Below are 14,798 nucleotides of genomic sequence, written 5' to 3'. Positions count from 1 at the left end.
GACTTGCATACCTTCAGCAAACGTGTCTATGACATTATTCTTAAAAGTATACATTATATCATCAACATTTTCATAATTAATTTCTATGAAATTACTTCTTATGATTACTATATCAGCAAAAATTGAAGAGACTATTTGCGACTGATTGTGAAAAAGTGTGGTGGCATTTCTGTACAATGGAAATGATTCCTCATTTCACTTTTGCCTTGAATAGTCTTCAAAGCAATTTTTGCTAGAAAATAAACTGTGCCAAATAATGATTCACACAGAAACAATAGAGAATGTTAGTGAACACACATACTATGTTAACATACAAGAAATTTACAGAAGCTGTAAATCCCTGTGAAATAAATGTTTTCTAGACAATAACGTGTGCAAAGCCATTGACATACTTTTGATGTATTTTCATTTACAATAGTCAAATCAAGTCAATTATGTACATAACCATGTATTCCTTTAATTTATAAGAAAACAGTACTAACAAAATGATTATTCTGTTAGAACACTTAAGTTTATTGTAGTTGACCGACTATGTTTCAACACTGTTTTAGCTGTGTCCACATGAAGCTGTTTTAGTGTATTCACCTGTTTTGGTAAAATAAAAAATAAATAAATAAAAGGTGAATTCCCCCAATTATAGTCTAACGGCTTAAGATTTTTAGCCTCATGACATTATACAACCAGTTAGTCCCAATGCTGACATAACTGTGTGGTCTGCCCAAATATACTTTGAGAGGTCCTCAATAAAAATCTTAAATGGTCTGATTGTTTTTTGCAGATTAACTACTGCAATATTTATCTGAAAAGGTAGCTAAAGAAATCAGTGCAGCAACATTCTGGGCCCATTATCTTATGCAAAGCGTCGTCTCCTGTGTGCTGTTCGATGAAATCTTTACTTTAAATCAACTAAACCAGTTCCCCAGGAATTATATTCCAAATACTATTTGCAATGTTGTTGAGCAGACAAATTATAATTTTACAATCAATTGTGCCACAAAATAATAACAGACCTTATATTTAGATTGCAACAAGATAATTATACAGCTAGCTTGCTAATCAAAATTCTTGCTACATGTCTTCTAATTTCCGAAAAGTTGTGCAACACTGAGACCTTGACACTGGACTCAACTGTTCTAATGTGTTGTACAGAAGCAAATGGAGCCGACAGAGATCTACCCACAAAGGTTTGTGTCTCAAATGTGGTCCATTTTGAATGGGGTCTACATTGGCGGGTTTCCATGCAGTTAGATACTCGACATTCTCTCTCCATTGTTGTGAGAATGTAATGTAGCATGCACATTCATCACACTATATGAAGTATGCGGCCAAACCATTGTACAGCTTAAAGGGTGGGTGACTTCACTTTTGGCTCAGATCCTGGTTCACCATCACGGTGATCGGAGGATTTCAGCAACATATTTCGCTCTGTATGCTCGGGTAGCGTGGACGATGTTCAGCCCGTTGTCCTTGGCTTTGCAGCAGCCCCGAGGTGAACAAACAGGACCTCTTTATACCTGACGCCGTGCTGGAACACACCTACCTGCTGATTATCCACAGCTAGTAATCACACACAGCAGGCAGGCTATCCCAGGAGCGTCAGGTACTGCAATAAATTAATGACAACAATTACACACATTTACACAATACTATTTACAATGTATACATACACAAACCCCCTCTTCATGTGCAGGGCTCCTGCCCTGCTACACATGGGTACCAACCAAGGACAAAACGTTTGTACCTCAAAATGTACTAAATTAGCATAGCTGGTAATTGGTGCCAGTGGTCTTCAGTGTTATTGCTGCGGGTTATCAACTGCACTAGGCTTCAGCAACCACCTAGAGTTGAAATAAAATCTCTTAAACCTAATTCATTGAGAGAGTTGTTTAAGAAGAACAAACAAGTGAAAAAAACTGCTGTTTCCACAAATTTGTTCAAAAAGACATACTGGGATTAATATCAGCTTGCTGCAAGATTTACAGAAACCGCTAAATATCTCTATTTAAAAGCACTTTCTGGGATGCCTAGTCAAAATGGGATAACATTTAAATACCCAGGCCTGGCCAATTCTGCATTTATGTGTGTCTAGTTTGACTGGTTACTGCTACTGAGTTTTCAAAAGTGTTATTTCTTTTTTCTGGCATATTTGCATAATACTGAAATGTAAAAACCATCTGCAGTGATTGATAACCTACTCAACTAGATTGTAGCAGTTTCAATATACAGTGCCTCCGTGCAAATCCTGGGGGAAATGAAAGATGCAAGTGGTATTGAATCTTCAGCAACTCCTAATGCAAACATGCATATCTTTTGTATCACAAAAGCCAATGTTAATGTAAATAAAAATATTTTGATGGTGAGAATTGTTAGCTTTTCAAAATGTAGAGCAACATTCTCCCTGCAGTGTTCTTGACAAGTCCTATGTTAGTGTAGTTCTGACATCAAAAAGACCAAATTGATTGTACATAATGCTAAGTGATGTGCAAATAAAAAATAAATTACCTAATTCAAATAACTAATTAATAAAACTGCTTTACCATTTTTAACCCCGAGAACAGGTTTAAAAAGTCTCTTCTTTCAGTTCTGTCCTTCAAATGCTTCAGTGAACAACACCAATGTTTGTGTTTTAAGTGGCCATTAAAAACAATCATTCTGAACCTGACCTGTTCTTTTGAAGAAAGAGCTTTGTGTTTTAATAACGGTTCAGTTGAAGATTTCATCCTTTATTAGTAGAGGTATTTCTTTTAAGAAAAAAATCATTTTCTGCAAACAAATGATAGGCTGCATGCTTAAAGAATGACGACAGTTAGGAAAGTGGCCCAGCAGTGCAGTCTGTCAACCTCACTCAACTACCCTGAGTGAGGACAGGTATCTAGTCATATCTTCTTGTCCCCAACAAAGACTCCTTCAATAGCTCTTGTAGGAAACACGCAGGGAGACATCCAGCAAGTGGTTACAAACTTGCCACAGGTAGCCTACAGAAGCGGATTATGGCAAAAATAAAGTTAAATAGTTTCCTTGTTCCTTAAGCCATTTCTATAGTTACATTTAGTGTTAAAATAATAATAATAATAATAATAATAATAATAATAATAATAATAATAATAATAATAATAATAATAATAATATTAGAACTGTTAAAAAGAAAACTGGGTTCTGTTTTATAGCCAAAAAAAAAAAAATCATTTGACAGTGTAATACATAAATGTTTTTGTATGTAAACTATTACTGTATGATTATAAATACTTTAATAAAATGTATTGTTATTCTAAACAAAGAAAACAAAACAATAACAATTATTTTAAATACTTGAAAAATATGGAAACGGAATGAAATGCTTGGAAAATAACACTGTATAATTGTTGTATGTTTTAATTCATTAACCATGTTGAAGGGCATGGTGGTACATGCTGTTAAATTTGAACTCTTAGGATATCCTATAAGGATAGTACTGTCCTTATTTTGAATACCTTATGACAAGTACTTCTCATCAGAAGTCTTGACCTGGACTGAGAGATGTGCCTGGAGGAAAAGACATGCTAGTTTCCCCCAAAGATTTTTGCTTTGCTCCTCCCTGGGCCCGGCCCCCTTGCCTAGCCTCAGTGCCATGCCTCAGATTTCAACTCAAAGCCCTGCCCCCAAAATCACAGTATTTCGAACGAAACGTGCGGGAGGGCACCAGAAATACATTTTAAAATAAAATAGTAGTAGTGCCCATTTCATGGAAAATACTGTAAATTTAGTCTCTAAGTAAGAAAATGATAGGCTACTACATACTAGGCCTTCCCTCCCCATAGCCTCCTAGTGATAAAATGTGTTGTAATTATTTTTTTTTTTTTACACAATATATGCAATGTTATCACTCAAAGAGTATACACCATATGTTACAGTGATATGATATTATCAGATACAGACAAGAACTATTTCACTTAAGTGTTTTAAAATTGATTAAATCAAATCTAAAAAATCCTTTCGTACTGTTGTGAAAAACAAGATGTGACGGTCATAATTATTTTTCAGTAAAAACATAAGGGAGTTTACTTTTGTAACCGACCGAGCGGATGGGCATATAAAGTCTGGGTTCAGTATCCCATCAAATCAATTGAGCTCATCATGGCGTTCGGGTAGCAGGGGCGAGTCTCTCTTGCTTTCGCTTTTCTGTAATAAATCGGAAAATCTTTTAAGCAATTATATAACAGGTTTGATATATCCGGCTTCAGGCGAAGAAGCTCTGTTTGTCAGGCCCTGTGTTGTGTGAAAAGAAATAAATTACGGAATTTGTGAAGAAGAAAAAAAACCGATTGTTGGATTTTGGTGGATCCATTCTCAAGTAGTCAAAGTCTGGGAGAGATTTGTTAGGAGCGGAGGGGAGGGGGTGAACCATCAGGCCCTCAGTAGAGTGGTAAGTTTTAAAATATTTTTTGTGTCTTTATGTTAATAATCGCACAGATATACTGTCGAGTTTTTTTTTTTTCTTTAGAAAAAATAATTGTATTACAAGCACAACTTTTGCTTTTGGTTTGTTCAATTTGCAACATTCTTAAAACTTTTTTTAAAAAAATCGTGCCGCATTCTAATGCTTTATCTTGCTGTGTAAGTAAATCAAAGCTTTTGAAAATGGCATTTGGTCACTGTTTACACCCGGAAGGTAACTGTCAAATACAACACTTTGTGGAATGTTTCTAGTGGATTGTACAGTGGAGTCAGGCTTTAAATAAGACCCGATGTTTTAATAGCATTTTCTTTTTCTATTTAAATTTAGAAGCTTCAAAAGACACATGCTAATTATTCGCTTGATACTATTTCATTATCATTTTTTTTAATTATTATTATTTTTGTATAACTAATCAGGTTTACTGTAACGTTTTTATTCTCGTCTGCCGGGGGAAACTTAATTGTTGCCGTAGTCGCTTTGGATTGCTACTTACGCAGCAGGCAAAAGCAATTGTGTGACACTGCCGGGACTATAGCTACAAGGGTATTTAAATACTGTATTTGTTTGTGTGGTATAATATCAGATATAGCGATTAGTATTTATATGTGTAGACATTTTGTTTTAAGTGTGGATTTTTTGTTTTATTTAAAGTGTTACGAAACTTACTACCGATATTTTCTGTGCTTGTAGATCTACTGAAACCTTTTTGTAAACCAAAGCCCAGATTATTATTATTTTTTTATTTATTTATTTATTTATTTATTTATTTATTTATATATTTTTTACACTGTGCAGTCAAATATATAGTAACTTAATTGGTAGAGCTATAATAAGTCTTAATTGATAGCGACTAATTGGTGTAAAAATGTGTTGTCACTCGGTACAAAAAAATGGACCCAAGATCCAGAATAAGGATTTGGTGCAAAACGTTAGTGTGATCTTAAATAACAATGCGTGCTTCACTATTGTGATGAAATCTAGACCAAAGATTGCACATATCAATATATTCTGGGGTTTTCATATTTGGAAATGTACATACTGTATCCATATAAACTATGAAGTGGTTTATGGGAATTATTTTAAAATGTAATTTATGTAAATAGAGGTTTATGACATGTCTCTTTTATAATGGTCCGAGTGAACGTGTTTGAACATTAATCACCAAGTCTTAATGTAGTCTGAATCTGTAGTGGTCTGACTCAGGAACAAGCAGTTTGTTTGGTTAGAATCTCAGTTGTGCAGGTAGTCCCAGATCCCATGAATAAATGGAAATTAGTCGCAGTTGTACACTGTTAATGCAAATATAGACTGGCACCTAAAATAGCTCAATAACAATAGGTGATTAAGAAATGTTGTTGTTTTTCTTTTTGGTATGATCCTGACCTTCAGCATATTCCACAGTTCTTAGCAGCGTTTTCTTTTTGATTAGTGGTGATTCCAATGTATTGTTTCCTTAGCTCATCCAAGTATTAGAATGCTATTGTTTTTTGTAACAGATATAAACTACCTTGCATTAATAGCATTTTGATATCTTTGACGTCTTTACACTGATAATGTTTGTTTTTTTTATTTCTTTTCTCTCTGTCTTCTGACTTGACTGTATTTGTACATATATGTTTTGGTCATGTTATATTTATTAGTGAGTTAATGCCAAATTTCATTGTTTATTTTGGAGATGGCCATAATATGGTGAAAGAGGCATGGAAGTGACGTGATCCAGTTATTGCACCCTGACAAGACTCGCCATGCAATTACTGCATTTGTTATAGCGTTCCATGAAGAGCCCAGCAATGGATGAATCGGCCCTGTTGGACCTGCTGGAGTGTCCTGTTTGCTTAGAGCGCCTTGATGCTACTGCAAAGGTCTTGTCGTGTCAGCACACGTTCTGCAAGCGATGTCTGCAGGGTATTCTGAATTCCAGGAGTGAGCTGCGCTGCCCAGAGTGCAGGACTCTGGTGGACTGCAGTGTGGATGATCTCCCCAGTAACATCCTCCTGGTCCGACTGCTGGATGGCATTAAACAGAGGCCGAGGAAACCGGGGGCGGGCAGCAGTGGCAATGGCACCAACGGCCATAGCAGCAGCAGCAGTAATGTGGCGCGGACACAAAGCAGTGCCATACGAGACCTCCAAGGGAACCAGAACGGACAGCAGCAAAGGATGCAGGCAAGGAGCCCTCCAGTCAGAGTGAGTGCTTTTCTTTCTCCTGCTTTTGTAACCGACAGTGTTTTATCACATAGATGTAGGAGATTTCTTACAGAAAGCATTTACAGTTAATTTATTGAAGAACCACATCCATTGAGCTCAATACTGGATCATAAGTTAGTTAAGCTAAGAAAATAAACTTTTATATTTGTTTATTGAAATCCTTGCTTTTAATAGTTAAACTGTACAAGTGGATGGGATGTACGATGAAATAACTTCTGCATTAATTGTTGCTGCAGCACCAGTATGGCAAGTAGCAGACAAGCTAATATTCAAAAACCTTTTTAGTCTGGCTAAAATGACTCATGTCTGCTAGACCAAGACGTTTTTTAATTTGCCTAATTGTGTATTTTTTATGATTTCCTGCTTGTTAGGGATTCAAATAGTTATGAAATGCCTTGGACAATCTGAGACATGAAATTGTTGCAGTACAACTGTGTCATTTACTGAAGTTGGGAGCCAAGGCGTAGTAGATTCATATCACACAGAAGTTCCTCTGAAACCCATTTTCTGAGTTGTTAACAGAAACAGACTAAAGTGTTTGGTTATGACTAAAGAAAAGTTTAATCTGCAAGAAAAGTTTAAAAGGGTGTGTGGGTGGGGCTTTTAAAATGGTGCTTACAAAACTGCCCATTTGTGCATGTTGTTGTTATCCTGCTGCTCAAACAACTCAGGCTCCAGGCTGTTCTTTTAATGGGTATGTAAAGCCTATTCATGACACCTGAAAGAAGGATAAACATCGGTTTAGCTAAGTCCCTCTGTGTCAGGATTGCCTGTGTTGGAGAATACAGGTGAGTGTATAATTTGCTTGGAGAATGAAAACGATAATCCTTTGCCAGAAATAACTGTTTGCTGTTTGGTTGTCATGGTGGCAACTTTGTTGTCAAGTAATATATATAATGTTTTTTTTTTTTTTTAAATAAATATGGTTTTATATTTCTAACCAAGCAAATCATAAAAAAACGTATGTTGTAAGGTGTGGTACGGTTTTAGGGGAAGAAAGGACTTATTTAGGCTCTTAAGGCTTCTATTTAAGACATTTACAACCTACAGTAATGTCTTAGTTTCCACTGCCTTTTTCAAGTATAGCTGAGCTGGACGCTGTGGACGAGGTGAAGTTAAAGATGTCTGTCTGCATTCCAATGTAATTTTGTCAGGTATAGCTCACAAAGGAAGTAGACGTGAGGCAGTGAAAGGTAATGTGGTATTGATTGATATATGCAAACAACTGAAGATGGATGAAGTTGAACAAACATTTGTGGCTATTTTTATTTTTTGGTTTTTAGACAGCTGTCGGTAATCTTATTAATAAGGTTTTGTCACTGAATAAGAGAAAAGCGGTGGAAAACAGACGCCATTGTTCAAAACAGTTTTTTTTTTGATGACGTCCTTCTGTTCAGCACAGTTTGGCCCTGTTAGGTATGAGATATGAAACGGTATTGCCTGAGGTGTAGCTAAGGTATAGTTGAGTGTCAGTGGAAACACCCTTCAGCTACACCTTGCCCTGATCGTCCAGCCCATTTTATTTAAGTTGAATTAATTGCCTCCCAGGTTTGTCAAGCAAGTTTTATATATATAAGGTATAAAAAAAACAGGTGATTCCAGCTTGATTATTAGCATTAATTATTATTGTTGTTGTTAATGTATGTGTGTATTTTCTTATAAGACGCCTTTATCCAGGGAGACTTAGTTCTTGCAAAAAAACACATTACAAAAATCCGATCAGTCCAGACAGGGAGCAATAGTGGTTTGTAACAGAAAACAAGAAAGTCAAAAAATGTAAATGAATTAGAATAGGTCACATGTACTCATATTTGTGGCAAACAACACAGCATAGATACATCTGTTTGAATTCCGTAGAATCTGTGATGGCCCTTTTTAAATATTTAACTTATTAGCCATGCTAATGCCTGTGATAATGATACAGTAGATACAAATGCATGCATATGCTCAAATTATTTGAATTTCTCCGAAGGCCAAATTTTAATGAAAATGTCTAAGTTTTGCAAGAAGCGTGACAGGCTTGCAATGCACAGAATGTTTCCATTACATGCGTTTAGCTAAGTGCCCTATCCTCAGCAACATTGGCAAAGGGCCGCAGTGCCCAAGGGCTCAGTCCGTAAAATATCCCAGCATTCTCTAAAGGCTCCCTTTCCTTTTCATGCCACTCACCTGGCATTGTGGGTTTGGTTTACAGTCCACACTTCTGTAAATATGTTTGTGTAGTGTAAGGAGCACAGGTTGGAGCTATTCAGAACACCGGCTGACAGTTTCTGTAAAATAGAGTGGAGTTTGATACTACAGAAATATTTTGTCCGTCTCCTTCATGTTGACACTTATCCATTTAACAAGTCGCTACAATATATTTTTATTTAAGTTATATGTTGAATAGCCTACACTATCCTGTGGCTCATTGTTTCATTTCTCCATTTAGTAGCTTATTTATATATACATGCAACTTCGAGGGTGCCAATGCTACCGATGTGTGTTGAGCTTTGATTCTGCATTTCATGTGCAGGTTACATTTGAGTGTAGACTCGTCAGGAATATTGGTATGTACTGTACACCTATGATGGCTTCTTGGCAGGGTATTTTTAACATTGTCCATTGTCGTGTAGTATTCAAATTCTGCGCATTCACGCGTAGCTCTTGTGCATTTCTGCTATATTGGTATTGAATGCCCAGGTGGTTTTGCACATTTGTGAATGGAGTAAAAAAACTTCCACTTTCCAACTTCACGCAATTGTTTTGTGCCATGTTGGAAAATATCAATTTTCTTGTGTAAAAGCACTAATTTTTGCGAGGCACACATTTTGCGAGGGGGTTGCGCATGGCTTCGGATATCTGGGCCTATATCTTTAGTGTAGGGGGCCACCCATCTGTATCGCACACCTTGTAGTTGATTGCTAAGGCAGGTCAGCAGGCTATTCTTAATGTTCTGACAGGTACAATCAGCAGAGCAGCATACATTCTCAAACTGACTTGTTACAGTACATTCTCTTGCCAGTGCTTGTTTTGCTAAAAACATTCTTTTTCAGAAAACCCTGATTTAAAGTTTACTTAGCGCTTATAGTGTGGATGTGTGTGTCTGTGGGGTGTTAGTGCAGTCTCTGCAGACATAAGTCCCCTGGTAGGTAGACATCAAACTTGCAAATTTCACATTTGCATAAAAAAACCTAAACAAAACTCCAGTGTAGACGAGACATACGGCATGTCTGTGGGGGGCGTTCTGACTCTCCCACTGCGCACTGTTGGACAATGTAATTGGATAAAAGAGAAAGATTAAAGAAACCTCATCCCAGCACCATACATAATTGATTTATATAATGCAATAGTATCGGTAGGCAGTAGGAAGCAGTTGTCTGGGAATAAGTGTTGTTTCTTGGCTCTGATCCAACAGGCCAGCCGTAGAGTATGTGCTGACTAGATTCTTAGGACATTATTTCCTGGAATATGCTATTCCTTTTAATCGCGTTACCTCTGGAATTCTCTATTTCTGAGAACTCCAGTGTGTCACTTTTTAGCACCCGGAATAGCACCAGGTAATGAAAATTGGTCCCAGTTGTCAACAAAGCAGCTATAATAACAGTGAAATATGGCACTGTATTCTCTGCGGTAAAACTGAAGTCAATGTGATATGCAGTTTAGTAAACCTGTCCTGAATCTTCTGCATGCTAGAGGGCATTATCTGACTAGAAACTAGTCTGTCACTGATTACTACTAAAATACAGTGTTTCACCAGCAGGAGTCACACGCTGAAGCTCACGAATACCAAAAGCTTAAATTGAGTTAGTCATTTTTATAATGCATTGTACGATTGCAGTAACGGCTCAAAACCTACAGTATACCAAGAAGGTAAGCAATGGTTTTGTTGAAGAGATGGATAAATGCAGCATGCTGCAGCCCAAATGAAAATAGTTATGGTATGGTATTCATAAATAAACCATAGAGGCAGATTCAGTGGGTGCTATAGTAGTTGTAAATATACGTTCATCATTTAGGCCTATTTTCACTTACCGTGCAGCTGTGTGTGCGTTTTAAGACTGAGAAATAATGAATGGGTTTCTTAGCAACGTATTTACCAAGGGTGACAAAAGTCAACCATGTACAGTAAGAATTAAAATTCAGGACTACTAGTGAGTACAGTCATTATCTAGTTGAATTATTGTATGAAATTCGTTTTGCTGGTGACACAGAGCTAGCATTACCCCCCCGCCCCCCCCCCCCCCCATAAAGTATGAAATGTATTCCGAGAATTCTTCTAGCGTACTGAATCAGATGCCACAAAAAATGTGGGTTTCCTCATCTAAATTGTTTCCGGAAATATGGAAAACAAATTTATTTTGCTAATATATATATATATATATATATATATATATATATATATATATATATATACAATCATACTTTTCATGACAAGCATGTGAGGTGCTTTTATCTTTTTCTATTTAAATAAGTTCAGGTGCTGTCCATTTTCATTTATTTATTATTATTATTATTATTAAAATAAAAAGTCAATGGCAGTAATAGTATTTATTTTCTGTTCTAAGAAGATGATGGAAACCCTTACACAAACATTTTCTCTAAACATTTGTAAAACGTATTCAAATACACGATTAGCAGCGCTTATTTCACGATTGATTGCCGTGAAATGTACCCATTGCTGTGTAATCTGCAGTTCCCTGAGAATTTTAATTTCTGAAAGAATAGAGTTAACCATGCTTAATTTTTGCCGGGGACGAAACTTTCTTATGTTATGAAAGGTACAAATCTCATACTATGTTTTGCTCTCAAATGCATGCTGTCTGAGAATTTAGCATTTTCAGTCAGGCATAATATAATGCACCAACATTTTCTTAAAATTCTCAACACATTGTTTTACATTCTGCAAGTTCTTGTGTGCACGAAAGATAGAGACTGTCCGATGCCAGGGATGTTCACGTTCATTATTGTTACAAGGCAGCTGAGCGACGTGGAGGCAGAGTGTTGCTCTGTGGCTGCTCGTGCTGCGGGCTGTAATAACAGGAGATGCGTGTCGATACAGACGAAGACGAGAGAGCAAGCCCGGGTCTGTAGCTGGAGAATATAACCAGAGGCTAAAAAAATAAACATGAAATTACTGGCATATTTCTTTCTTTTTCGTTTTTTCATGCAGTTGCTTTTAATTTATTTTTTTGCACATACAGTATTGCTACTTTGTATATGATGTGGAATACATGCTTGTAAACTTGTATCACTTCAGTCAGGGCTGGTTTCAGCACCCAAGCACCCGGGACCCCAACTTCAGAGGGGGGCCCACACACATACAGAAAAAAAATAGCAAATATGAGTAAATGTACTATTTATGTGCCAGCTATCTTACTCAAGCAGCCTTTAGGGCTAGAAATGTTTAGTTTTAACTAAACTGTATGCGTGCAATGAAACTTTAGATCTCTTTATTTTTTCTTTTCTCTTTTCCTGCTTGCGTCTTATCTTGGTCCCACCTCTTCTCACTCCCTATTGGCTTCTGTCCTCCCCAATTCTTCGTAAAGCCAAAAGCTATTGGCTGATCTCAACATACAATTATTGTGCCAATTAAAGACGTTCTATAATTGGCACTTTCATTTGACAAGCGTTTTGTCAAGCCTCATTATCATAACGTCTTAGTCATAACGCCTGAACACCTGTTATAATTCTAGGATTTTAAACCATCAAAAATTAAACCTGCCTAACCTCGAAATAAAAAGGAAAAAAAAAATGCATTGTACGTTTTCTGTTAATTGTGTACTAAGTAGGCTACAGTAAAAAAAAAAAAAAGCTAAAATCATTTAGTTTTAATTAAAAATAATATTTGACTTTTCACACTGTACAGTAATGTGTAAAATGTAGGAGCATGGTTTATGCTGTGTTACCGGTAGGCTAAAATAAAAGTGTGCTACAGGTATTCATTTGTTTTTACTACTGTATAGGCCAACGTACGCATTTATTACAATTTTTATTTTTTAATTTTTTTTAATCAGACATCTCATGTCTCATGAAAACCTTTTTGCTAGAAAAATATTTGATTTGGGCCTACAAAAGCCTGGTGCCGGCCCGGACTACAATACTCTTTCAAATAAACTTGTTATGATTTTGAATGCGTGGTTCTTAAGAATGGTTTTATAGTTCCTGCTTGCGTCCCGGCGCCTCTCTTTGTACAAATTAAACACTTAGTGTAAATATACATTTCTTTTAACCCTTATAAATGCAGTAACTGTTTGCTTTATTGATGCACAGAAAAGCGATTTCCACTAAATCGCCATCTTTTCTACAATACGACACTGGATAGATGTGGATCTTCTTCCATTTCGTTCTGTGTCAACCACTCGATCATGAATTCCCCTCCCCACCCCCCACCCCCAGTGTGAATCAACTCGTCAAATGCAATTGCTTTAGCTACTGCACATATGGGTTCCAACTAGATTTTTTTCTGAACGCATTTTCTTACACTTTTCCTTAAACTTGAAGTCATTTATCAATTTATTTTTAAAAACAGAGAGCAAGCAAGTTTTATTTTACACATGTACCATATAGCATACTGGCAGTTTATTTAGAATAGCCTAATTTTAATATAATGTGACAAACACAGAAATGCAGACAAATTAGTAAGTCAGTGTTGGTGTCTCATAAACAGAACATTACTATACCTGTAAACTGCAGGAGTTGCATTTAAATCATGTTTTATTTGACATGTACATAACGTTTCTAAAAGTGTACCGTACAGATAAGAAGGCGACATTAAAATGAAGATACTATCAAAACATGCATTTAAATGCACTTTCTCATGTTGTTGTTGTTATTATTATTTATTTCTTAGCAGATGCCCTTATCCAGGATGTGAGTGGGCTGAAGCAACTAATAAATGCCTATTACCCCTCCACCCCCCAAAAAAAATAAAAAATAAAATTGTTTGCTTGTTTCTATGTAACATCCCCTTTCACTCAACCCGCTTTCTACATCAAACACCAAACCTCCTCCTCCTCCTCCTCACCAAAGTGTGAATCACTGTTTCAGGCATCATGAAGCAGCATACCCAGTTCACAATATAATATGACAAATTACTTTGGTTTTAAGGCATCATTAAAAATAAGTATAGGCTATTATAGCCTCTATTCATCAGTGTCCTTCCCAAAATTCCTTAATGATTGTTTTCCAACCATTTTCTGACTGTTTGCTTAATCAAACCCTTCTTTTGTTTCCGACAGCCATGTGACATGAATTCATTCGAAAAAAGCGACTGTTTTTCAGTGTCCAAAAAAATGCTTCTACCACACTTTTGCCCAATTTGCATACTGAACATTGACTACAACAATTGGAAACTATTTTATGTTTTAGAAGTAAATCGAGACCATTTTTCAGTCGGAGTTAACACTGTCTCTGACCTCTTGTAAAACAGTTGCACAGCTCGCATCCTAATATTTTATAAAGGTTTATGCCCAGGTTGCAATCATCGCTGTGATGGCAAATATAATTTACAAATAGTCTGTTGTTGTATACTGCACTGGAAGAGTAACTGAAAGCTTTTGTTCAACACTGGGGGGAGGGAGGGGTGTGACACGGGGAAAACAATTGTGTTAATTTTGCTTGATGGGATGGTACAGGAGTGAAGCTCACAGGAAAGGGCGGTACCAGTAAATAAAAAAAGTAAAACTCTCAGGACGGATACTGTATGTAAAAGTTAATTTAAATACATTTAGTTAAATACAGTATTTACATACATTTATATATTATATGTCCAGCTTTCACCCACTCCCTTATGTGTGCCTCATGCAGTATGTCCTATGGCACACATAGGCCTCCGTTTTGTCAAACTGTGTTACTAGCAAATCTAGGATTTTATGATCTCATTCCCTACCTGTAACTTTGGGTTCAAAAGTGTGTGTGTGTGGGGAGGGGGCAGTTTCTGTAGGTGGGGCATGTAGTAATATAATTACCAATAAACGTTTATATCGACGCGTTTGCAGTAGTTTGGAGGACGGGAGGAGGACATTTCCCTGTTGGAAAAAGTGAGTGACATGTCCCCCGTGTAAATTAGGCTGTACAGTAGATCCTCTCCTGTCCGTCCTGGTAAGATAAGAGACCCTTAACTGATGGATCTGTGGCATGTGTGATTTGCCCATGCTGTTACCAACTGAGCAATA

The 14,798-nt window shown here is 36.7% G+C and overlaps 1 protein-coding gene across 1 annotated transcript in view; it reads left to right on the top strand.

Moving 5' to 3' along the window:
- The first annotated feature begins 4,088 nt into the window (after positions 1-4,088).
- The window catches only part of sh3rf1 (SH3 domain containing ring finger 1), an 83,647-nt gene continuing 72,937 nt past the window's right edge, over positions 4,089-14,798 (top strand). The window contains exons 1-2 of the mRNA XM_034035961.3: positions 4,089-4,402; positions 6,111-6,621. Of these exons, the coding sequence (XP_033891852.2) occupies positions 6,211-6,621 (411 nt within the window). The 5' untranslated portion in view covers positions 4,089-4,402; positions 6,111-6,210. The remainder of the gene's footprint in view (positions 4,403-6,110; positions 6,622-14,798) is intronic.

Source organism: Acipenser ruthenus, chromosome 1, assembly GCF_902713425.1.
Source record: "Acipenser ruthenus chromosome 1, fAciRut3.2 maternal haplotype, whole genome shotgun sequence".
NCBI lineage: Eukaryota > Metazoa > Chordata > Actinopteri > Acipenseriformes > Acipenseridae > Acipenser > Acipenser ruthenus.
This window is presented reverse-complemented; position numbering and strand designations above follow the sequence as displayed.